Source organism: Elaeis guineensis, chromosome 6 (genome assembly GCF_000442705.2).
Source record: "Elaeis guineensis isolate ETL-2024a chromosome 6, EG11, whole genome shotgun sequence".
Lineage (NCBI taxonomy): Eukaryota > Viridiplantae > Streptophyta > Magnoliopsida > Arecales > Arecaceae > Elaeis > Elaeis guineensis.
The window spans coordinates 123,012,428-123,039,444 of NC_025998.2; the positions used below are offsets into that span (position 1 = coordinate 123,012,428).

The 27,017-nt window shown below is 36.9% G+C and overlaps 1 protein-coding gene across 3 annotated transcripts; it reads right to left on the reverse strand.

The window, feature by feature from the left end:
- Positions 1-12,474: 12,474 nt before the first annotated feature.
- LOC105060065 (heterogeneous nuclear ribonucleoprotein 1) lies at positions 12,475-21,930 on the reverse strand. 3 transcript variants are annotated; one of them, XM_010943655.4, is made up of 3 exons: positions 21,396-21,930; positions 19,852-20,719; positions 12,475-12,795 (listed from the first exon to the last, which is right to left on the reverse strand). In XM_010943655.4, exons 1-2 carry the CDS (start codon positions 21,669-21,671, stop codon positions 19,859-19,861), a joined length of 1,137 nt encoding a protein of 378 aa, XP_010941957.1. In that variant the 5' UTR covers positions 21,672-21,930; the 3' UTR covers positions 12,475-12,795; positions 19,852-19,858. The 3 variants fall into 3 exon arrangements, with proteins under 3 accessions (XP_010941957.1, XP_010941956.1, XP_029116299.1); XM_010943654.4 differs by having other exon boundaries at positions 12,475-12,691; positions 21,396-21,929; XM_029260466.2 differs by lacking the exon at positions 12,475-12,795 and adding an exon at positions 13,700-14,237.
- Between the last annotated feature and the right edge of the window lie 5,087 nt (positions 21,931-27,017).

The following is a 27,017-nucleotide window of genomic DNA, read 5'->3' on the forward strand; positions in this document are numbered from 1 at the left end:
ACAACAGAACTAGATAATTAATTAGTCCACAAAACTCCTTTTAAATTACTCCACCACAAAGGGAGATGATCCAATCCGCAGCCGTATTCATCTCAAGATAAATATACCTAGCATCCAAAGAGACATAACCTCTAGAGACTCTCCAGATGTCACGCAAAAGTGGATAAGCTGTAGATATCCCTATCTAGCCCTAAATCCATTGGTAATTGATAATGACAGTAGAGTCACTCTTAGTGATTGATGGTCGGCCCTCTCTCTCTATGTTTAGAAAGAGCCAAGGGGACGCCGTCCAAATTCCAACCAAAAACTTTCAAATATGCTGATAAAACCACTTCAAATTCCAAAGTTCGACCTCAAGCTTTTGGTATCTCCAAGCTTTAGCTATTTTTATGGATATATAAAGTTTTAAAGACCAGCATGGCTTTTATACGGAGATAAAACAACATGGAACCTCAAATTTTTTAAGGTGGCGTGGAGCATGAAGCAGCACCCTCAATAGGAATCTAACCCACCGTTGATAAAATAATTACGTACTAGGCATTAGCCACAATCAATGCACTAAAAGGAAGGGAATATTGAGGACAGTGCTTAGATAATTAGACATTGTTATAAGATGGACAACGTTAAGAGAGAACAAAATAAAAGATCCATTCAAAATTCAAATTTTGAGGTGCAACCAAACTGGAAAAGAATCGCAGTTGTCCTTGCTGCCGAAAAGAGAGATGCAGTCCTTAAACAACAGACAATAACTCGAAAATAAAGATGGTATTTACTTGGGTCACTTTTTATATAATTAAAAAAAGTGCAGCTGCCGTAGAGATTTTAATTCGAAAAACAGTCTTAATCAAATGAGCAATCAAGATGTTAAATAACATCCCTTGGTCGCCTTATATGACAGTCATTATAATAGAACAATTAACAACCATATAATAATATAATTTGAATTCCTGTTATCAATGGATATTACTTAATGAGAGGCCTTTGTGTAACGTTATGATACCCCTAATTTTAAACCTTGCCAGCATGTCCATGGTATGATAACCTTCTTGTATGAATGGGGAAAAAATGCCATGAAAATGTTTAAAAAAGTGACATAAATAATCTAATCAAGTTTTTGGAATGAGACAAATCTCTCTTTTAGCCCTTCTACTTTGACCTCTATTGTCCAACAGTGAACCCCTCCCTAAGGGAGCCAAGAAACCATTCTAAATATGGACTGACATGGTAAAAGTAAGAGAGAAGGATTAAAAGAGGAAAAGCGACCTGCCAATGTACAGTCCACAGTAATAGTGCATTTAAATTCTGCTTCCTGTCATTCACAAGGGAATGAATCACAGGATCCAAACAAAATCCAAGCAGGATGCCAATTGCCAAACAAAGAGTGCAAACAGCCTAAAAGGAAATGGAGAAAAGGGCTTTTAGATAGCAACCTAACAAGAGCCACAACAGCTTTGGAGAATAGAGAACCATATCAAAAAGTCAATAGCAGAGAGAGAGAGAGAGAGAGAGGCCAGCAGCTAACTCACATGACATTCCCCCTGCTTCCCCTATTAAAGTCCCCATTAAAGCTTCTTCTCTCCCACTCTGCCTCCCCCTGCCAATTTCCCATGTTTCTTTGTGCTTTGACCTCTTAACCCCTCTCTCTATTTGCCTCTATTTATGACAGGTCAACATCTAAAAGCAATGTGTGATGAGTCCAAATCACCTTAGATGCACCTCGACGACCTCTTTATTTTGAAAAAAAAAGGACACTTTTGTTGACCTCATAATGTAGGTTCCCCTGTTGGGAGTTTCATGGTGATGTGGTAGGAAAAAGAGAACAAGCGCACTGGATCTCCAAACAAACATGTAAGGTGGTTGGGCTTTGAGGAAAAAGGGTCTAAGAATGGCAAAGCCTAGCAAGAAGGGTGACATTAAGGACCAAATCACAAAAATGACCAAGCCTAAGAACCTAATTTTGGAAATCTCCACATAAATCTATTGGTGGTGGGATTCACCCTAAAGTTCAATAGTGTGTAAGCTTCCACATTCCCTCTTCCTCCCTGTCATGTATGATTAAAGGAGCAGGGGAAGAAAGAGACAGCCTTCAAGGCAAAAGTTGTCTTCAGGACAATGCTGCAAGGCTGAAAAGAACTTATTTGCTTTCCACTTTTGCTTTCTATTTATCACGTCTTCATTTGAAATAAAAGAAGGGGCCATCTTGCTTGCAGAAATGTGGTTTGTTGATAGGAGATTTTGCGATGTTGTCACTTTACGTAGGACCATTAAGATGTGGAGACTCACATCTGATCTTTTCCACATGGTTCTAATGGAAGCTCCTGTTTAGTTCTAGTGTACCATGGACCCTAATGGTAAACTCCCTCATAAAGGGATATCTAATGTGAATAAAGTTATAATGCTTGGTGCCCAATGACAATATCCTATGCGTTATTCTCTAACGTGTAGTCTTGTCATGATTGTCAATGTAAACTGAGAATGATGGCCTTTTTTGGCAGAGATTTCTCCATAAGCTGAAGGCTTATGTGTTTGATATAGATGTTTATTACTAATACAATAGTACCATATGTTGCGACCAAAGGCTCCATGGTCGGCCGGCATTATCCATTCTGATCCATAGATTTCATAATTTTATCATTCAAAAGATGTCTTATATGAGAAAGATGATCTTTTTCTATATAAGCCAAAATCCTCTTGACCACAATCAATACGGGACTAATAATATCCTCCTTTCTACACCACAATAGTATATATAAATTGATAAATAGATTTAACTATATTCAAGTGGATCTCCATTCAAGTCTTATTAGCCTCATATTGAATGATGGGGTTCCATATCGATATTTTGAATTACTTCGTATAATTGACGATCTCTAATCTACTTATATATAAAAAAAATTATATAATTTAGAATTTTATAGTCTATACTTCAAGTAGTTAAAAAATATATTATTTCATATTATTTAAATTATTAAATTTTTGACTAGTTGGTACATAGATAAGAAATTTTTAAATAATCTATTTTTTTATATATAAATAGTTTAAAAATAATAGATTAAATATAATAATTTTAATCATTAATATAGAATCTCTATTAGCCAATCTAGATGTGACTAATCCTGAATGAAAATTCGTTTAGCCAACTTTCTCTCTCTTTATGCATGTGTGCACATATACAAAAACACAAGAGAATATATTTGACATTACATATGTAGGGAGAGAATGCACATGCAAATCATATTGAGAACATTGCGGGTCCCCTAAATCAAAGGAGATTATAATATAATAAAGAATGCCCAGGATGCAATTCAGCGGTGAGGAATTATGGCATGTACTGGGTACTTGCTTAAATACTTTAGTGACTTGGAAAATCTTGGTAGCCTTGCTAATTATGACCCTAAATAAAGAGATGTCACAGGATGCATCTAAAGTTGGCTTATAGAAGTTGGGTTAGGTGTTGGCAATTATAAATGAGATTAAAAAGTCTTGCTTATCTTTTGCAAGCTCGCTAATTTGGAAGAGAAACATAATTAGATATTGAGATGGAAGAGGACTAAAATAGAAAAAGTTGCAAAAACAACTATTAATCTGTCTTAAGGACTCACAATACATAATGACAATAATAGTAATCATACTAGTAATAAAAAAATGCTACATAAATTTCCATAAAGCCTTGTATATTAGATTGGTGGAGAGATCAGAATGTGGTACAAATGGTTAAAATCGGCACCTACAGGTTGGCTCAGAATTGCAACATATGGGTCTTTAGATGGGATCTCGTCAAAGGCTGGTGTAGATGGTGTCATTAGAGACGTATTTGAAGGCCATTGATGTTATTATCCAGATCTACGGTTGCATTTAGTTCTTTTATTGTGGAATCATAAAGAATGATATAAAGGCTATAATCAATTAATCAATTAAGTTTGCCTCCTAATAAGGACAGCATTACAATGGGATTTGGGTAGGGTAGAAGCGGACCATTTGCCTCTTTTGAAGGATGATAAATGGTGAATAAAGAACTTTATGATACCTTAAATATTTAGTTGAAGATATCAAGCAGTTGAGTAGTAACTTTACTAATTTTACCTCCACTTATGGATTTATATTAATGAATGAAATTATTAAGTGATTATGTTAGGATCCAATATATTATCTAAAAAAATTAACTAAAAGATATTATTTAGATTTTTTAAAATTATAGAAATACCTAAATCCCAAGCGTACAACCTATATTAATTTTGGATTGTTTTTCTTTTCCACTAACCTTGAATTTGAAGAGATCAATGAGATAGTTTAATGTGCATGTGGTGCATCTATGAGTGCACATACGTCTAACAACAGCAATAATAAATTCTAGCACAAGTCCGGAGCATGTAAATGGCAACGAAGTTAAAGTAACAAAAGGACTTGATATACATATAGGAACTCAATTCAACCTCAAAGCTTAAGTTATTGGTTTTACAATCAATCATCTGTATCGATCTCCTTGCTTTCCACTAATTATTATGTTCAAACTAAATCACATACATGATCTTGAACAGCTTTCCCCCCTCCCTCTTCTTTTTTTTTTTTTTCTGATACAAACGGACGGTCACACCAGTCTGGTGGGAGAGCAACCCAAAAGATCAAGATCACAGTCCCGCAGGGCCAACATGCAATCTTCATCCTGTCTCCAAATCTAATCACCGGAGTGCTCCGCAATATATGCCACCACCTAATTTGATGCAGTATTAGCTTTCCAGTAAACATGCCAAACTCTAACCGCAACAGCTTGGTGGAAGAAGATCCAGACATCCCGGATAAGCAGATGAACCTCGAGCTGTCTTGCACCTCTCCGAATTCAAGCAATGACGGTAGCAGAGTCACTCTCAAGGTAGATTCTCTCTGCATGAAATTGCTGCTTAGCAAAGGTGACATCTGCCAAGATGGCATAAAGTTCCGCACTCGGGACAAAAGGCTTAAAGAGGTGGGAACCACCTGCTACCAAGAGTCTAGCATCAGGGCTACGAATGACGAAGTCCGTACTACCTCTCCCATCCCTGATACTACCATCAAATTTCATCTTGACAGACCCCGAGGGTGGGGGCTCCCAAAAGATGGAAAGTACCCTATGGGTCGCTATCGGGGCAGCCAGGGCTCTCCAAGGATCGGGATTATCATGGGACGGAATGGTAGTGTCAAATTGGCAATACTTCAGAGCAAGATAGATAGCTCTCTCCATTACCTGAGAGCAGGAATCACCTCCCCATCAAAGACTATGCTGTTGCTCGACAGCTAAATCTGGTAAGCAATATAAGCCATTCGACCACCAACCGCGATCGTCCTATCGATCAAGCTCTGACGAATCAAGCACAGGAAGGAATCCAGCCACGGATCATTATTCATCTCCCACGGATAGCCACCAGTCTGTCTCTAGATGACTCTCGTCTTAAAGCAGCGCAGAACGGCGTGCTTAGCAGACTCATTCTCCATCCCACAGACTAGACACAAGGTTGGAATCTCCATGCCCCTATCTTTGAGAAGAGTTCGTATGGGAAGCCGGTTCCAAGCAAGCTTTAATAGAAAAATCCTCATCCTAGAATGAGCGACTACTCTCCAAATCCAAGCAGTCTCAATCCTCCTGGTCGGCATTGGTCCATACAACTGAAAGAGGTCCCTCAAGGGAACCTCTATGCAGGAGGAATATCTCTAGACCCTCACATCCTGACTAGGGTGCATCGAAACTGGGATGGCAAGGATCTGCTCCGTCAGTGAGCCCCAAAAAGCCGAATGGTCTCTTGAGCTCTCCAACTCGAGTCGTCGATAGTAACAAGTCAAACACCCCATGTGGTCCTCCACCTCATAGCTAATAAAGATCGGTCAGTGGAAGAGAGGAATACTCGAAATTTAGATATCCTCGTTCACCTCCACCGAATTAATCTTAGCTCACCCTTCAAGTGCGAGATAATCTTAGCTCCCCCTCAAGTTCATTGCTATCTAGTCAAGCTTCACACCTCCGCATGCCAGTTAATTTGAACTCCCTCTTGAGTCCAATCTACAACTATCTAATCAAGCTCTATGCCGAATTACTTTTTTAGTGTACCATAATCTACAACTATCCAAGAATCCACTCTCTAAGAGCCACACTTTACCATAATGTGTTATATTCTGGTCTCCAACAGCCAAATTTCACTATACTTTTAACCTAGCTTCTAGCTCCATCAACTCCACTCTTTGCCGCATCCACTCAACATATCATGGCCATCACAACCTGCATGTTATTGTGCTTTGTAAGAGCCAAAAGAGAATACCTTTACAGCTTTAAAGTTGTTTCAGGATTGTTAGCCATTGTAATTGATATCACTCGTTAGAATATAGGGAATTCTAATATTAGGAGCACTTGACATACATATTGGAACCCAATTCAATTTAAAATCTTGTGCTATTAGATTTTGGACCCAATCATCCATATCAATCATCTTATTTCCAAGTAATTGTTTATGTGGGACTAAACCTTACACCTAATCCTTAAACATTTACAAGCATTTACAGAAGGTCATTAAGAAGTTTGTTGTATGTTTGAAAAGTTCACAAGTCGTTGTATGTCTAACAAGTTTACAAATTTTGATTCCAACCCAGAAAACTCTACATCCTACTTCCTATCATCTTTCTTCTAATCCATTTGCCTAAAGATAAGCTGAAGAGTTGAGAATGATGGAAAACCTAGACCAGGAAGGTGTTCGGGAGAAATGAAGAGCTCGAGTCTAATCAACCAAAGGACTTGATATAGCAAGTCAAAACCCGCTTCAATTTAAAAGCTTAAATAATCAAGTTTTAGACCTAAAAAGTTCATCCATATGAATCCATCTATCTACCATTAATTATTCTACAAGAGATTAAATCTCACATATGGTCCTCAACTTCTCACCCCTTGAGTATGAGCCAACTTTGAGTCCAATCCAGTAATTAAGCTCTGCCTCTAATTACTTTTAAGTCCACCATGTATTACTAATCTAACCTAAGAGCCCACTCTCTTAGTATCATGTTTTATTACAATATATTATCACTCAAGTCCAATAGTCACCCGCTCGCCAAGTGCCATGTTTTCGCTGTACTTTCCCAAAGAGTTCACTTTTCCGATAACCATGCCTAAGCTCATGCTCAAATCCAGCATCTTCCTTCATCAAGTTTACTTGTTGCACTACTTGGCATACCCACTGCCATCATGACTCCAATTTTGGGTCCACATATTTTCCTTCTTAACAAGAGCCATCAATGACAATACCTTTAACCATCAATTTTTATAAAGAGAAAGTCTCTGTGCACCGCATACAGTATAATATAATTAACGTCAAATGCACCGTCTAATCATATTAGAACACGTAGTCATCACTTTTCAATGCATATTTAATGCATGCAGTTCTATTTTTTGTTTGAAATTTTGAATGATAAAAATGATCCTCACATTTTGAAAAAATTATGACATTTTGTAGCTATATTATGACACCTGCGGTCAAATTATGACTTCCTGCATACATTTAACTATCAACTTTCATAAAGAGAAAATCTTTGTACACTACGTGCAGTGCAATAAAATTGACGTAGTGCACCTCCTAATCACATTGGAGTACGTAGCCACTATTTTTCAATGCATATCTAATGCATGTAGTTCTCATTTTTATTTAAAATTTTGAATGATAAAAATACTCTTCATATTCTGAAAAAATTATGACATCTTGTAGCCATATTATGACATCCTACGGTCAAATTATAACTTCCTGCATACGTGATATCATAATTTTTCTTCAAGAAGTTATAAAAAGAGAAAGATATTTTTATCATTGAAAATTTATAAAATTTTTGAATGATAAAAATGATCCTCTCTTTTTTATAACATCTTATAGCTAAATTACGAGTAGGAAGTCATAATTTGATCGTAGGATATCCATAGGATATCATAATTCTTTCAGAAGATGAGAGATATTTTTTATTATTCAAAATTTTAAATGAAAAAATAGAGCTGTAGGTACTAAATATACATTAAAAAGTGATAGCTACATAGCCTAATTAGATAGGGTGATATATTTTTTTTACATTGGATGCGGTATACAAAGAATTACTCCTTTCATAAAAGTTGTTAGGAAGAAACTGAGAGTTTGAGTCCAACCAAGAAAGTGCTTGGATATAAGTCAGAATCTAATTCAACCTAAAAGCTCAAGCTATTAATGCCCTATTTAGGTAAATATGAGAACACTGACACTTATCCATCCATGAGACGCTGTTGTAAAAAAGAGAAACAAGAGTACACAACTAAAACTTGGAGAGCATTTATAACTAGCTGTCTAAAATATTAAGGGGTGTTTGGTTTGCAATGGAAATTAGAATTGGAATGAGAATCAAAATTGAAATTGAAATGCTAAATTCTCTAAAGTATTTAGTTCATGACAAAAATTAGAATCGAAATGAAAATTTAAATAAGATTGGGCCATTCCCATACCACTTCCAAATCGAAATCGAAATCGAAATCGAAATGAAACTCTTCAAACCAAACGGTTGGAATGCGCATCACTCATTATTATTCTGATTTCTAATCCCAACTTCTCCCAAGCAAATACCCCTTAGGTTGCATTTGGTAGCTGACAATCTATTCAGATTATTGGCAATTTAACATGGGCCCACCACATTACTGTGTTTGGTATGTTTTTTAAGTGGCAATCTGAATTATCTTGGCAATCCAAATTATCTCTTAGGAGGTAATATGGATTACCTTAGAAAGAGGTGGCTATTCAAATTACCATATATTTGGTAATCTTGTAATATTTTTTGGATAAAAATACCCTCAAAAAATCCCACGATTTTCTTCCTCACGATGGGCAGTGGAAAGAGGGGGGGCCAAAACCGGCACCCCCCTCTATAAATCCAATCGGTAGCGGTCAGAAACTAGCCGATCAACGGGCCACCGTTGTAGCCCTCACCAAGGGGCTGCGGGGGCAACACGAGCGGTGCAGGTGGCCAGGGGGCAGTGCGGAGGGCTGCAGGGGGTGGGGTGCGGGGGACCGACGATGCAGTGAGGGCGGCGGTGCAGGTGAGTGAAGGCAGTAATGGAGGCGGCGGAGGAGGGTGCAGGGTATGGATTCGCCAGGGGGTCAGGGTACGGTGCTGTCGGTGCAGGGGGTGGCATGGATAGTTGGGAGACCGAAGGCGATACCGGAGATGCGACTGCCAGGGAGCCGGGGGTGGAGCAGCCGGGGGGTTAAGGGAGTTGTAGCGTGCGGGGAAGGAGAAAGAAGAAAAAAATAAAAAAATAAAAAATAACATTATATTATATTATATATTATATATATAATATATTATAATATATAATATATTTTTATTCTTTTATTTTTAAAAATTAAAAATTTTATGTATGGGATGCAATTTTTAATAAATTTGATTTAAAAATATTTTAAAAATTTGATATTTTATAATACCAAACATGTCAATCAAGATTTTCAATAATTTTACTGTAGCATTATCTGTGTGTATCAAATACAGTAATCAATATTACTGATAATTTATATAGACTACAGATAATCCATATTAAATTTACCTGGCAATACATTAAATGCAATCTTAATATTTTATCTCACTCCATTGTCACAACCACCCATTCTTTCCTACGTCGCATGTCCCCAGCGCCATTAAGTAAATACACACAAACCGACCGACATAAACCATTAATCGGAGTGAAAACATCGTAACCCCAAAAATAAGCTTTGAACCGCTAATTGGATAGAAGACACCAAAACCACAGACCTAAGCTTTGGGTCCACCAGTGCAAGTGGCTAACACAACAAACCACCCAATTCTAGCCCGGATCCACCAACGCTATTGGCAGATGAATTTTACCATCTATTGTCACCAACTTTACATGTCTTGTCATTTCTTTTTTGGCATGGAAGCACATAAAAGCAATGCGTCACATTCCTTTTATCGGATGAGGAAATGCTTCTGAACAAAGTCCTCTCCAGTTCTTCTGTGTGCTAATAAGACAAGACCGAGTAGCCCGGAAATGACGAGAGGTCACATTCTATTATGTGAGCTTCTGGGTCCCTGGATGATTTCCATTGGCCCCCATGCCTCTTAACCTATCTATGGCCCTACGCGGAGACATAAGGACTTGGGATGGAATGACACAAAATTGGCAGGATCAAATGTATTGTGAATGGGAATGACAAGGCTTGATTTGATTTGATTAGACCTTATGATGCCAGAAACACGGTTCTCTTTCGGCCATCCTGTTCCAGGGTTTATGCTTGCATTCCGCGAGTCCAAAAGCCATATTGGACAAGCTGCCCGATGACCCACTAAAAAGTGGCCCTTATTACATTAGAGTTGTATTAGATAACAAGGTTACTTAACTATAATAAAGATTGTACAAAAGAAATAAGAGAGTGCTCAGTCACTTTTGCTCGTCTGCTATTTTTCTGATTAGCAAATAAAAATTTGTTAGGAGACTATTTTTGGAGATTTCAGCATTAAGAGTGAAGTCTCAGATTTGTTTTCTAATTTAACCCTTGACGCCTCAATGCCTCATATAAATAATTCCTAGGGGGCTCTTCAGGATACTCTGTGGATAAAGGCAAAGACCAAGAAAGAAGAAACTCGTGCGACCATTGAAAAGTCTGATCATGGTGTCACAAAAACTTGTGCATTCAATAATTGAACTGATGATGGAGATTCTAGATTGCCCCCGGGCATATCTTCGACTTACGACCATCTAATGTATTGGATTAATCCTACAGATAAGGCATTCAAGCAGCCAAACATAGGACTCTTGAGAGCAACCTATCTCAAGGAGATGATCGAAGGAAGAGGTCCTACAAAAAATGCAAGAAGTGCAGAATTGGATGATCAAAATTATGCTTCTAGACAAATAGAGATCTATTATTCCTCATCCACCAACATCCAAATTTTTATGCCTAATACTCCTTAGACATTATCATAAACTGGAGCTAAACCATCACCTCGCAATATCCAAAAGATTTAGCTCAACAAAATAGGCAAGCAGAGACAAATATATTCAATTATTTCCGCACCATATCATATTGTAGCTTTTCCACTTAGTTTAACCTAAAACTCATCCGAATTACTCTCAATATATGTTGATGGAACTGAATTGTCGTATATGAATGTCATCCATGTCAAGACTATGAAGCTACAATATCTCAAAATTGACAAAGAAGCTACAATATCTCAAAGTTGAGCAAGAAACATACACTAATGTACCCAAAAAGCAACATTCACTTCTACCTGTATTAATCTATCCCCACAACTACCCAATATGGGGCCTATTCCTCTCAACTCCACTTTTATCTCCATTGTGTCATATTACCATATATCCTAAAACAACCCTAAAAGCAATGTGAAACCGGAGAAAGAATCCTTGCAGCGCACGGCACCGCAAATGGCTGTACTTCTGTGGCCGCCCATCTAAGCAGTCCATGAGCACATGCCATGTCATACATGGCGCATGTTGTTTGATAGCCATTTATCTCCCGATGACAGCCATCCAAAGATGGACAGTATAAACAGCCATCCAAAGATGCACAACACCATGGTAAGTGGGCCCTATTATAGAGGATCCTAGTTGGTGAAACTCCATGTTTCCATGAGTCCATATCATGAGCATGGTGCCATACCCATTGCTGCAAGCCCAAACGTGAACCAAGTTATCTATCAACAACGCAAGAAACAAATAAGGTCCGCTCACTGCGGCCCACCGCCATGAAGTAGCAAAGGAAGCAAGCTTTCTAACCAGAAATCCAAGCTCGTCTACCTCCAGCCGAGGTCCTTCTTCCACTGACGTGCCCCTCATGCACACGCAAGGGGTCACTACCTCTTCATCCCAAGCATGCATCCCAGCAACCTTGTTGCTTTACTCCCAGCCCAAACCACCCACATATGTTTGCAAAAGCTAGATTCTGATGGCTTACAAGGCACAAGAAATTAATCTCAAGTGGTAACTTATGGTAAACAAAAACATCAGCTTGCAAGTTTGGAAAACTTTTCTCCAGCCTCACACACCTGTTACCCTTCCCACACCATTTTCAGGAAGCATCCATGGTCAGAATAAATCTTGTTCCAGAGCACCCAATTTCCTCAGCCCAAGCCTCTATTACTACACGTCTACACCTAGGCTTGTTAAAACCCCAAGTCTTTCTTTGCTCAGGATCTTTAACAATACCTGACAACTCAATACCTCATTGGATACTAACACAAATTACATTCTCATATAAGCAGCAGTTTCTTCTGCCAGAACCAAATCTATCATGTGCGTGATTCCAGGTGTTTAAGAAAAATAAGATCCATCCTCATGAAATTAGGCTGCTAGCTTAAAAAAAATATCAGCTTGACATGGGCTGAGGAAAAGGTGTTGCTGATGATTATGGTGCGCAAGCACCAGGATGCCATCCCTGCCGTTCATGCAAAGAATACCATATCCATCCAAACAATAAATTATGAAGACAGAATTTAAGAATTAAAAAATATAACATGTGGTCCTCCCAGGCCACCCATCCAATTACCAATCAAGTTTTCAGTCAAGCACAAACGTATAGAAGAAAGTTGAGTTCATGTCAATGGCTATATTCATCAGAGCACTGCGAGATTCAGGCTTCAGAAGAATTACCAGCTACATTGCAAGGAACGTGTGTCAAGCGCACAAGGTAACATCCTGTTCCCAGATTACTGATTTTGGTTAGCAGCCATTTATACAAGATTTGAACACTTTCAGTAGCCAACCTAAATCACTTCATTTCACAATAAAAACTCCGATTTCTGCTAGTAAGAAATTTGTTCAATCAGTTGCACAAAATTTTAATGGAAAGTAACTACAATCGATAACTAAAGACATAAAGAAATTTCCAGCCTAAGCTTTTCTGTGCATTTTAGTTTCAGAAAGCGTAATACTAGTGAACTATGGCAATATTCAAAGCAATGTTGTAACTGGTAGTAGATATGTTGTGGCTGTAAGTGGTTCAGGCAGACAACATCCCAGGTCCACTTATTCCATAAAACAAAGTCAGCTTGTGCTGGAAAGACGCCTAAAACTATTGTTAACAAGAAATGTTAATCTACATACATGTGAAGCAACTGCTAAGACAAGGAGCAAAAGGGAGAGTTATATGAGATCATATGCAGGGTGAACCCTCTTGGCAACCAGAACTGGAACTGGAGCATATCATATGCCCTCTCAGTCCTGAGATCCACCTCAAGTGGACAGCCCTGTCTCTCGGAGTTGGTTAATAGAATGAAGTGACAGTGTAATATCCAAGTCAACGGTAGAAAGAACAAGTCCTTCCAACAGTCCCAAGCTTCATCATGTCAAGAATCAAAACTAATTATAGTTGAACGAGTATAAAATGTGATCAGGGAAAAGAAAAGGATGAAGTGTATGTCAGTAAAGATGTGGTTTGATGCACAACTGACAGTGGATATCCATTAATAGTGTTTGTCAAACTGTCGGAAGATGTAAACAGATGTAAGGATTCTGAGCATATAATCTCACGGATATTTCTAATCCACCAAACAGCCCAAGCAAAACCTATCCGTAACATAAGCAAATGCTGCAATCCCTGAGTTGAGTGCATTGTGATATTCATCTGTCATATGTGATGTTAGAGTATATTGACACATTTTTATTTCTAATATTTTTGGACACCATAAACATACTGCATGGGACTCAAGTCCAGTGTTCATGTTGACTCTTCAGTGAGAACTGACTGGATCTCGTAGATATTTCTGACAGATCTGTTTCTGGATCTAAAGTAAAAGATAAGCAGGCCAATTTGGCATATATCTTTCAAGCCCAACATTTCAAAATGGAGAAATGTACTGCTGAAGCACAAAAGTTCCAAGATAACAGTTTTACTCTGATAAAATTTTAATTGATAAGGTAGATGTAATATTGCAATGATGCATATAAGACACTAGTTAATCTATTACATTAAATAGGGCCCTAGACTTCAGAAGTATCTAGAAAATCACAACATGCTTCTTCTTTTCCAAGCTACATGCAGATCTCATCCTTGTCTCCTATCTCTTTTCCTTCCTCATTAGCTCTTCCCTCTTTACACTCTTCTATATTCATATACAAAGAATGAACTAGCATGGACTAAGTTATGAAAAAAACTCTGCAAGTCGACAGATGTCTCCTTTCTCGATGCTTCCATTGAAGCAAACACATGGAGGCAGCTGCAAAAAATGTGATGCCTCCAGTCCTGGGAAGTGTTAAATTAGAGAAAAGGGAGCAATCATTCTTCTTGTTGAATGGTGCTTTCTATGTCGATTCAAAACATTGAAAATGCAAATGGTGCACGGTATTCAAATTATGATCACCATCAAATAAATTATGATGTGATTGACTTGTCTTGGCAGAAGATTAGCAGCATCATATAACAAGAATCAATACAAGCCCACTTAACAAAACTACCTGATTGATTTGCATTGGCCCCAACCGCACTTCATTGCAATTCTATACAACAACATAGGCTTACATGGATTGTCATATGGCCAAATTACATATAAATAAGTTAAAACTAGCGTATTAACCCATGCGATGCGCAGAGCATTTTTTTCTTTTTCTTGCTTCTAACCTTCCTAAGCGCTCACCCACCTCCCGCAAACTGGAAACGTGTTGTGATAGGCTAGAAAATTCCAAAAGGCTGTGATATTCTGGGAATGTTTGGATCATTGTAAGAGATGGGAAACAGGGTAGGGTTCATTACCCTTCTCACCAAGACATGATATCGAGTTTATACTCTTTAGTGTGGCATGAAGAAGCTATTTTTGTTATAATTGAGCTTGTATTTGGGCCAGTAGCCCATACTGGTTTGGTAAAACAAAAACTATTTTCCCCTTTCAAATCACTTATCCACCATGATTATGAGCCATTGGATTGGGGCTGAAGCTGATGTCCTACAGATTTCTCCACTTAAGAGGGCTGAGACAGCTTGAGGAGGAGAAGGGGGAAGGGGAGAGGGAGGGCGAAAGAGAGAGATGGAATTGGAGGAAGGCACAAGGTTCTCTTTCACCAAAAAAAGGTGTTGGGCTCTCTTGGAGCCGTTCAACAGGCTCACAGTGGTGGAGGCTGGGGACAGCACCACCAAGGAGAGGAATGTGGCAGAGATGGACAAGATCTCGAATGGGCCATAGAACCTGATGGTCGCCCCCACCGGCAACACTGCCCCATGTGGCGGGAGTGCGGGGAGGGAGGGCTAGTGAACAGCGACGTTGATGATGACGTCGGTGTCAGAAAGGATGCAAATCCCGAGGTTCCGCAGCTGTGGAAAGTGCGCGAGCAAGTCCACCACATCATGGCCGCCTGGGATCTCGAGCACGTGAGGGCACATCGTGGCGGACGGCTTCGCCTCCTAGGTGATGATCACCGATGGCTTGGGCGTGTTCTTGGACCCGAGGGGTCGACCGTGGGGCCGCTTCACCACCTCAATGCTAGCTCCATCTTTGACAGTGCAGCCGGCAGAGGTGGTTGTGGAGGCGATCGATATCAGCGATGAGGGCGGGGTCAAAGAAGCTATGGGAAAATGGAAGGCGGAAGGTGCAAAGCCAAAAAAACACAAAAAAAACTGATGCCTCGTGCTCTATCAGAAACACCTCTCCCATAAAAATCCCATACATATGTCAAACAAATAACATGAACATGTGGCGAACGGAGGCATTTGCATTGAGATGCCTCCATTTTAATATGTATATATATATGTATATGTATATTTACATGTATATATATGTATATGTATATGTATATGTATGTGTATGTGTATGTGTATGTGTATGTGTAGATTATCTAGAGTCAAATCCAATACTCAGACAATATTTCAAAAATGGACTAGGCAATCATCTGCGCATGTAATTAAAGCAAGTGTGTGTGTGTGTGTGTGTGTGTGTGTGTGTGTGTGTGTATTATCTAGAGTCAAATCCAATATGCAGACAATATTTCAAAAATGGACTAGGCAACCATCTGCGCATGTAATTAAAGCAAGTAACTTGGTCTCAGGTAGGCAAATGGACAGACTAGGATTTCAAAATCTGGCAAGTCAAGTAACTTGGCCTCAGGCAGATATATGGACAGACTAAGATTTCAAAAGGCAGCCAGTTAGGTGTGAAATGCTCAGATCATACCAAACTAAAGTCAGCTCAATCGAAGTAGCTACAATTCAAGGGGATCAGGATGAACTGCATCCAAAGTTCCAAATTGCTTGAACCGCTTGGGGTGCAAGCGGCCTAGGCCAAACTCGTTTCACTGGTTTAGAGGTGGGATGCTTGGGAACCAAGTGGGACTCCTTTTAATAGGTATTTCTTCCCTCTCCCCACCTTGAGGTGAAAAGACTCACCTCTTAATCTTCATATGTGGCTCCTCTCTTTGTATCGATGGCCGCTGCCAGGGCCTCCAGCTCCTCCCTTGCAACCCCCATCCAAGCTCGGCCTTACTCAGCCAACCCTAGTTTTTGCACTCTAGATCTAAGAAGCCTATGACTTTCTAAAGCTATGGAGTCCCTTCTCCAGCCTCTGGCAACTACTCTTTTGTCTCAAGTGAGTCAATCTCAACTATCATGTATAATGAAAGATGTCAGTTCCCAGGTATCTGATTTCAATGGTAGAAAACTTGAAAATAGCATACAATTTTAGGGTCTAAGGCTAGAAGGGTCTTTCCACTAATCCATTGTCAGGTCTTGTATGGGTCAAACAATGGAGGTGAAACATGTGTTTGGTACAAGAAGGCATGAAATTGTCTAGCTGGGCACTGTTTGTTCCTCTTCAAACTTCTTCTTCTTCCTCCTCTTAAAAAAAAAATAAAAAAATAAAAAATAAAAAAAATCTTGTTTGTAGCCGACCTAGTTGAGGAGAGAGTCATAACATGGAATAACTGTGTCCATGGTTATTTGGATGGCCAGAAAAAATGGAGTTCAATTATTTTGTACTCTTAGGTTTAAAAGAAAGGGCCTTCAACTCTTTAAGAACTCCTAGTTTGAGAGTAAATTTTATGTTCTTATTAATTCAGGTATCTTCCTATAGGCTGAGGGCTTTCTCCCAAGGCTTTCTTTTGGCATTGTTCTATAAATTTTTAGGTTTATTATGTTAGGCTCTGGCTCTATTGCTTCCCTTCTTTCACTATGTATGCTGTTTTGTAGAAGCATCTTCCACTTGATTACAAATATGAATCAACAAAATGTAAGAAATGGGCATTATTAGTAGAGTTTTCTTCCTCCATCCAAATTATGACATTAATGGTGCTTCAATTTGGGTTATGTCATGGCATGTGGCTTGAGGATTGCCTATGAATTTTGGTTAAAGATTTCTTACCAGCAGAGATTAGTCAACCATTAAACAAGAAAGAACTCATTATGAACTTTTTTATGCTGCCAACTACTAAGTTAGATTCATATTAATGCAAAGAAACAAATAGGTGGAACTGCAGACTGAAACTACAAATATTATAATAAACTAAAGGGCAGTGTATAAATATATATGACCTAATGGGAATGTAGCTCAAACCACATATTTCTAGATAAATAACTGTGGATGATTGAACAAGATAAATTCAAGAAATTGTCTTCCAAAGGGTTTCAACGTTCATAATCCAAATTATTAATAAATCATTCAGGTTAGCTTCCAGGTTCAAAGCATCATTTACAGGTCCCAACCACTAAAAACAAACATCAATCTACTCAAAATACACTACAAGTTCATGCAATTAAATTACCAACTAATGTAACCAAGCAGCAAAAGATGTCAAAAACATCAGTCATGAGGTGTTCCAATCTCAAGTGGGGAACACACTGGCTGCACGTAAGGAAAGCTACTAGGCTACTGTAACTGAAACAGGCAAACAGCATGCCCTTTTTGCATGTAGCATATATCATTGAACTGAGGGCCCATTCTTTGGTAGGTAAATATCACGAGAAAGTTGGTCAACTTTCTGTTGACCAACTTACCCATATTCTCCCATTTCTCTCAACAACTTACCCATATTCTCCCATTTCTCTAGGTGGATAAATTATTTTTCTATAGATAGTATTTATCTATGAAATGGAGGGAAAGTCTTACCCACCTAAGAGGTGGATATGTCATTTTCCCATCAACCGAAAAAATAATCTTTTTTTTTTATCTCTAATATACCTCTAACTCTATAATAATAATATAATAATAAATATACATCTTATATTATATAATATAATATTATTATTGGATAATAATATTTTATTATTTTAATATAATATATCATTATAATAATATAATGTTATACTGTGATATCTTATTTTATTATTATAATATAATATTAATATCTTATACTATTATTATAATAGAATATAATATAATGTAATAATGTATTATTTTAATATATATTAATATTATATACTATATTATATTATAATATATTATATATGTAACATATATTATTTCGATGAATATATATTATATAATATCATATATTATAACATATAAAATATATTATATTATATTATATTATACTATATTATTATATATAATAATATTTATATAATAAAAGATATTATGAAAAATATAGATAAAAGAACATATTCTCGAACTATTTTTCAATGCATAAAAGAACATGGATAAATTATTTTCTTGTCAAATGTTGTCTGAAAATTACTTATCTAGAAAAATATAGATTCCTAGATAATTTTTTACCCTAAAAAAGAACAGTCCCTGAATTCTACTTTTTCTGGGTAAGAACAGCTCTGTTTAGTTGCCTAGCAAACAAACTTTACATCATTGATTTGGAATTGCACCAAAAGAGACAACACCATGGGCAGAGCCAGAAATCACTACTTAGGAGGCTAATAATTACTAACTAGAGTTAATTTTTGCAAACACAAAGTAATGTCATGTTTCAATTATTATTTTCTTTCAGACATTAATAACTTGCATATTAGCTAGTGACAACAATCTCATTCTAAATATATGGACAGAGTTAAATCATAGGCACGAAGTCACTATCCTTTTGATACAAAATTTTAAGAAAACAAAAATGGTGATTTAAATGGCAAGAAGTCACCTTCTTGATGAGATGATAGAACTTGTGGAAGAGAGGGAGAAAGAGTAGTTAGTATTTGTATGCTGAAAGGGTATGAGGTGGCCATGGTTATCATCTCTTACATATGGATAATCTTTTGACCAAACTTTCACATATCAAGATTTAGCATTCATAAGGCTAAATCTAACAAAGAAAGACATTAAGCAAACAAATGGAGATCTAGCACTAATTAAGGCCCCATTATAGAAACAGTACAAGGGTCACAAGATCTAAGATCTTGGATGCCATGGCTCAGGGAATATATGTACCATTTGTTGCAGATGGTTCTCTTAGGATTTCTGGTGGTAAGCAGATCTACAGGATTTTGCTTGGTTATTCACTTGTTATATGGAGTAATTTTGTGAAAAGATGATTACAAGGAATGATCCATTTATCAAGGATTTCATTACACTCAGTAGATACAAGAAGTTGGCAGATTAGCACAACATCCAGCACGCATTTGGGGGGAAGGGGGGTTTCGAGGGGAGGTGTCCTAGCTGGAGGAGCCACAATAAGTTTTTTTTTTTTTTTTTTTGGCCACCATACTGCCAACCACATCCACTGACTACCGACAACCAAAAGCCTCACAAGTTCTACCACAGGGCATGACCAATGCGCACATGTATTTTATATCAGAACAGAATGTGTCAGCAACACTAACAGTTCATTGTTTCTTTTGTGAACTAGGACAGGTGGAACTGTAACATGCTTCATATCAAACATTTAATATAGAAAATCAACCAAAAGAAAGTAAGAGGGGAAATAGGCAGAGTACCAACCAAGATATTACTGAGCTTCCAACTTCACAGATTCAACTTGCGATGGTGCTGTACTAGCAACAGCTGGTGTTTGCACATCAGAGCTGGTTTGGTACTCCATGCCATTATCAAAAGCAGCAACCCCCCGAAAACTGCCGCCAAAGCCTCTATTGGCATAGACAGGATACGTAGCAGTGTTAGGCACCAGACCACGCCCTGAGGGCACCAATTCCTGAACATTCCAAAAGCCCCTTGGGCCTGGACTTGGAACTCCATAACCAATCCCACCATAGCTTCCAACAGCATATCCTCCATAATAACCACCACCATAAGCATACCAAGGTGGTGGTGCATAACCATGAAAAAATCCATACCTAGGAGTGTGAGGTGAGTAAATCCCAGCAGGGTGATTACTAAATGCTGGTCCTCTTGCACCCATCATTTGTGAGTTATAATTATTATTATTGCGATTGCTGTTATTGCTATGATTATTGCCATCCTTTGGCACTGCTATCTTGACCTCTACCAATTTACCATTCAACTCATGGAAACTTTTCTGCATTACATTTTCCACAGCCTCCTCAGAATCAAAGGTGATGAAGCCAAAGCCTCTTGGCCGGTGGGTTGCACTATCATACATCACAACCACATCAGTTATCGTACCAAAGTTCTGAAAGTAATTCTTGAAATCATCTTCCGTGATATTATCAGACAAACCACCTACAAAAATCTTCTTCGATTTAGAGTGATTCCTGTTGCTACTGTCATTGTTAGTACTGCTCCTATTCAACCCTCTACTACGATAGGGGCTCTGATTTGCGTATTGGTGGTGGAGGGCTTGGTGACTTTGATTTTGTTTAGCTCTTGGCATGGCTTTCTTCACTTCTACCTAATAAACAAAATAGAAGTGGAAAAAAATAAACAAAACAGAAGTGCCAAAAAAAAAAAAGTGAAGAAAGCCATATAAATCACTGATTAACGTGCACAATCAAATCCAAAGAAAAACGGGAATTTGAAAAAGGAAGTAGCAAGATTATTATTTGTATTATTGATTTTTTTCAACCACAGGAAACAAGACTACATAAAGAAATCATGATTTCCAAAAAAAAAACATTCCTCTCAAATTACAACAATTCCTTGTAAACCAAAATATAACCCCTAAACATATTTTCAGAAGGGAATTATGCCCTTGTTTAGTTAATACTCTCCGAAAAACTATTTGAGAAATAAAATTCTATTAAGCGAAACAAAACAAAAAGCATATGAGATAATAGTCATAACAGAGATGAAACGACCGGCATTACCTTTTTTTTTTTTTAAATACTCCTTTACATAAGAGAACAATTTACACAAAAAAAATAAAAAATAATTATTAAAAAAAAAAAAACCTTCCAGCCCAATATTTCTCGGAAAGAAAAACATGCATAACCAAGAAAAATACACCCAAAACCTAAAAATAGAGAAGAAAATCCACCAGGAAATTCAGAAAAAAATCTTTATTTATTTATTTCTTTCCTCCATAAAGATGGAACAGTGAGAGAAGAAAGGTTTAGAACAGCACTAACCGTTCTCCCAAGAATTACGTGCTTCTTCTTTTCTTGAAGAACCCTCTCCGCCACCTGTGGATCCAAAAATTTGACGAACCCGAAACCCCGACAGTTACCCGTGATCCTGTCTCTCATGACCACCACCTCTTTCACCTCCCCGTACTTCTTGAAATGGTCCACGAGAACCTCTTCCCTCGTTTCTGAGGAGATCCCGCCTACGAAAAGCTTCCCCTGCTCTGACACCGGCGACGACATAGACGGCGCAGAAGACGAAGACGGCTCCACTTCCCCCATCACCGAAGGCCCCACCCTCGACCGCCAAATAAACCCTAGAGAGCAACCGGGAAGATGAGAGGCGGGGGAAAGAGAACACGCAGAAGGGTTTTTTTTAAAGCTGGATGGGGTGTTAGAACGCTGCCGAAGGTTTTAATTTTTCACTCCGCAAGGGAATGAACGGCCGATCGAAGGTCCGGATGTAGAGTGTTAAATACAACTTTCAAAATTTATAAGGAGTCTGTCTCCGTCTTGGTCTTTTGAAGACTATCTCCGCGTTCGAGTTTGAAAACCACTTGCGATAAACGTTATCAGAACATACATCATCAATTTAGGGTTTTGTAAGTTGGAAGGAATGGAGACTTTCTGACTTTTGAAAAATATAATTTCAAAAAAACCCTCAAATTTGGGTGAATTCGGCTGCTTATCAAGATGTCCCATTATTGGTGGCTTTCTTTACCTACTCAATTTTGTGCAATTTTCACCATGCCCCTTGACTTTATTATATTTGTCACAATAGTTTTGTATGGCAGCATTCTCATATGCAATAATCATGTGGCATAACAAATATGTAATGCAATGATGGATTAACTACTCTAAAGGGTTACTGAATAGAATTATGCATATTAAATTCATTCTTATTAATGTGATACAAAATATGGTGAATGTGGACTTCACAAGTGATATGGATGCACCAAATTTAGCTGTGGTATTGCTCCCTTGAGAAGGATAAATATATTTATTAATGTTGCTGCTAAAATCTACCCTAATTCAATCAAGTGCTTTGAGTTTGGTGCTTGGTCAGTGTAGTTTCTGCTTGGAGTCATTTGATTGGAGTACGAGATCAAATTTGCAAAATTAAAAAAAAAAAAAAGAGCAATGAAGGTTGCTGGACTTTATTCGGATGGATACCTCCGATACCTAAGATAGGTTGAGCTATGAAAAATAGCGGAGATCTAAGCAATCTAAAGTTGAAGAGAGTGTGAGGATAAGTGCTCGTTTGATTCATGAGAAGAAAATTTTTTTATTAAAATATTTTTCTGAAAAGTTGATTCTTGAGAATATGATGCTTGGAAAAGTGGTTTTGGTATGTTTGATTGATCATAGAAAAATGTTATATTCTAGAGTGCTATATATTTGATTGAATATTTATTTTTCTGAAATACTAAAATGCCTATTATATCTTTCATAAAGAAAAAACCTACTCTATTCTACTCATGGCTTTAAGTGCTTTTAAAAAAAAAAATCCCTATTCCTTCCTCATGGGAAAGCCAAAAACACATCTCACATGGATTTTTTTTCTCATAAAATATAGAAAATTTATTTCTATAGGAATGCCACTTTTCAATCTTTCTTCTTTGAAAAACTCCAACCAAACAAAAGAGGTTTCTTTATTTTTTTTTTCTATTGACCATACTTTCTCCTCTTTTATTTCTATCAACCAAATGAGTCCTAAGTATATCTAGAGATCCCTTGGATCTGGTTTATATAAAATGGAGGTTGATGTCGGTTTTCGCGAAGGACGAATGCTCACCTTAATTACTTGGCATGCAGTAACTACCCACATGTTATGTGCACCATGGACAATAACCGCATGGGACATGCTTTTATGGAGCTAAGTTGTAATTGCTTCTCGTTAGTGAGCTTTAACTATCTTTATTGTTTGTTTAGTGGAGGCTACCAAGCGTGCTTATGATGGTTAGCTGATTTAGTTGTCAATGATCAAATCTAAGCTCTATCATTTATCCCCTATTTTTGCAATTGAGCTGATTTCTTTAGATGATTATACTTCTTTAATTTTTGTTATAAAATATGTGTTCTTATAAACTTTCTTATGATGACCCTTTTAATTCCTTACATTCAATCAATGCACTAAATTTCTATAAAAATGAAAAATCTCAAAAATACTTCTTAAAGAGAAATAAATCATAACAATCGAAGCAATTATTAGAACTTTATGGGTAATAACACCAACATGAAGAAGAAGCCAGCATGATGCCATCCAGGATCTCTTGAATCAACTAGCTTGCAACCATAAGAGAATCGAGCTTGATGTGTTGCTTGCTATCATCGAGCAGCACCTTAATTTTTCAATTCTAACTCTGATTATTCTTGATGGGGAAGATCTCATAATCTCTCAAATTAGTTAGGGACCAAGTCTATAGGGGATGTCTCGTCCATCAAAGGCAGTATCTAAATCAGTGGCAAAAGTTAAAAAATGAATATTATCCATGATGGTTATGTAGAATTCAATTTTATCAAACCATCAAATATATTCTTATCACTTTATTAGAGATTTATCTTTTGTTAGAGTTCAGATTGATCTGAAATATATAAAATAAATCTTGATGTGTGTTAGTATGGGCCATATCCAAATAGGATTAATTAGATAAATTCCAACATTCTTCCATTTGGCCCAACCAAATACAAGTATCTTCATTTTAATTTTATAAAGTATTTCAAAAAATTTTAATAAAATTTTATAATGATTTAATAATTAAAAATTGATGTGGTCATATTTAAAACTTATTCCTCCATTAGGATATACATTGTATACTTGATTACAAATAATCATCGGTATGAATCATAGCGACAAATGTATTATCGATCAACATATGATCTTTCATGCATCACAATACTAATGATGTCTCATAACCAAGTTCTTTATATAGAATTTTATTTTATCAATAGATAAGACTTTATGCCTATTTCTTGATCATCTTTAGGTCACATGAAAAATAGCTGATCAATAAAAAATAAAATAAATTGAACTTTATTGTAAAATCTAATATGATGATTTTATATATAGTATCTAATATATATTAATTATAAAATGAGTTAATAAGTTTCTTATGATCCATATGATCTCTGAAAATTCTGTGAATAGATGCTTTAGTCAATGGATCTGCAATCATCAGCTCCATACTAATATATTCTATAGATACTATGTTTTCTTTTATTCTTTCACGAAGAGTAAAGTATTTAATGTCTATATACTTTTAATATTCTTCATATTGTTGAAGAATCTTATTGCTGAATTATTATTACAGTATATCTTGATCGGTCTACTAATAGAGTCAATAATTCTAAGTCCTGTGATAAGATTTCATAACTAGATGAGTTATGAGAAAATCTCATAATAGGCTATGTACTATATTTTCATAGTAGATATAGTGATAAAATCTTGTTTTATACTCATCCAAGATATAGCACCTTCTATAAGAAGAAAGATATATCTGGTGGTAGACTTTTACTGTCGGTGCATGCAGTAAAGTTCAAATCTAAATAGCCAATAACTTCAAGATGAATAGATCGTCTGTACGTGAGTATATATTCTTTTATATTCTATAGATAATGCATGACTTTTTATGTAGCTTTTCAATGCTCCATTTATAGATCATGTTGATATTGCCCCAGCATCGATATAGCAAAAGAAATATCTAGACACGTACAAATCTATGTATAATTCAAACTTCCAACAATAGATGCATAGGGTATGGACCTCATTTCTCTCTTTCGATCTCAGTTCTTGGATATTAAAGTTTATTAAGTTTATCACTTTTTACAATACGAGCACATCTAAGAGAATATTTGTTTATCCCAACTTTTTATAATACTTTAGAGATGTAAGTCCTTTGAGATAGTCCAAATAATTCTAAAGATCTATCTCTATGGATCTCAATGACGATAACATAAGCAACTTCATCCATATCTTTTATCTCAAAATTTTGAGATAGAAACTGTTTCATTTCTTTGAGTAAATCAAGATCACTACTGATAATTAAAATATCATCCACATATAATACTAAAATTATGAACTTACTTTCACTGACTTTTCGATATATACATTGATCAATAGTATTTTTTTTAACTCAAAAGAAGTGATTATCTCATTAAATTTGAGATACTGCTATCTAAAAGCCTATGTAAGTCTATAAATAAATTTATTTAATCTATAAATCATATTCTCTTATCCACTGACAACAAAGTCCTCGGACTATTTCATATAGACCTATTCTTGTAGATCATCATTGAGGAAGGCTATTTTTATATCAATTTGAAGTGGCTCTAAGTCAAAATAAGCTATTAAGGCTATGACAATCCTAAAAAAATCTTTTGAAGAAATAAAAGAATAGATTTTTTTTAAATCAGTGCCCTCCATTCGTATAAACCTCTTTACCACAAATCCATCTTGATATTATTCAATCTTATCATTGAGATTCTTTTTGGTCTTATGATGACTCCACTGGCGAATTCGATATAACAATCACCACCTCTCAGCGAGGGGTTGATGGTTGTTGCAAAGAAGGAAAAAAGAGGTGGTGTAAGGGGGTGGCCGAGATATGGGAGGAGAAACACAGAGGTGGAATGGTGGTGAATGGCTGGAGCTTGATCAAAAGCTAAAGGAGCAATTGAGCCAGTTGAGCTTAAGAGTCGCTACGAACCACAAAGAGGTGTTGAAGGCTCTGTCTTAGGCTCTAAGGAAAATAAAGGCTGCCTATTTGGACATTGCAGATAAGATGGTCTCGAAGAACCCCGAGCTGGCATTGATAGGCTCGTGTGTCTTGGTGATGCTGATGAAGGGTGAGGATGTATATTTGATGAATGTGGGAGACAGCTGTGCAGTTCTAGCATGAAAGCTAGAGCATGATAGTCTTGGTGATACTGATGAAGGGTGAGGATGTATATTTGATGAATGTAGGAGATAGCTGTGCAGTACTAGCACGAAAACTAGAGCCTGATACATAGAATTCAGTGGGAAAAGTGATGCAAGATTTGGAGCGAATGGAGGAGGAGTTGGTGCATGACCTTAAATCATATGATGGTGGTGATCAGATGGATGGAGTGCCAAGTTTGGCTACCCAGCAGCTAACCACAAATCTACTTGCAACCTATTGGTTGCACTCCTTCAAGTAGGTCAACTAATTTCTAGATATAGTTTTTATCCATAAAATTTAGTTCTTTTTTCATGGCATCCAATTATTATAAGGAGCTCACCATTCATGGCTTATAAGAATATCTCAAAATCATCATCCTTTTCACTCATATCAGTCACATCATATAATATGAAGGTATAGCAGATTTTTTTTATTCTAGTAGATCTCTAAAGAGCTGTCCCTTGATCTGCTTATGACGGTAGTTTAACAGTAACTTCAGTAATAGAAATCTTACAGGATGGAACTTAATGAGATGGTGGTCCTTCCTGAATATTATCCTGAGGAATAATTATAAGAATCATTACTTCAGTTTGCTTTTCAGGTTCAAAATTTATTTCTTATATTTTTTTCAAAGATAATATCTTGAGATTCTTTGCTCCCATTAAATATACCATCTTTTAGAAGTCTAGCTTTATTAGTTTTTACTATC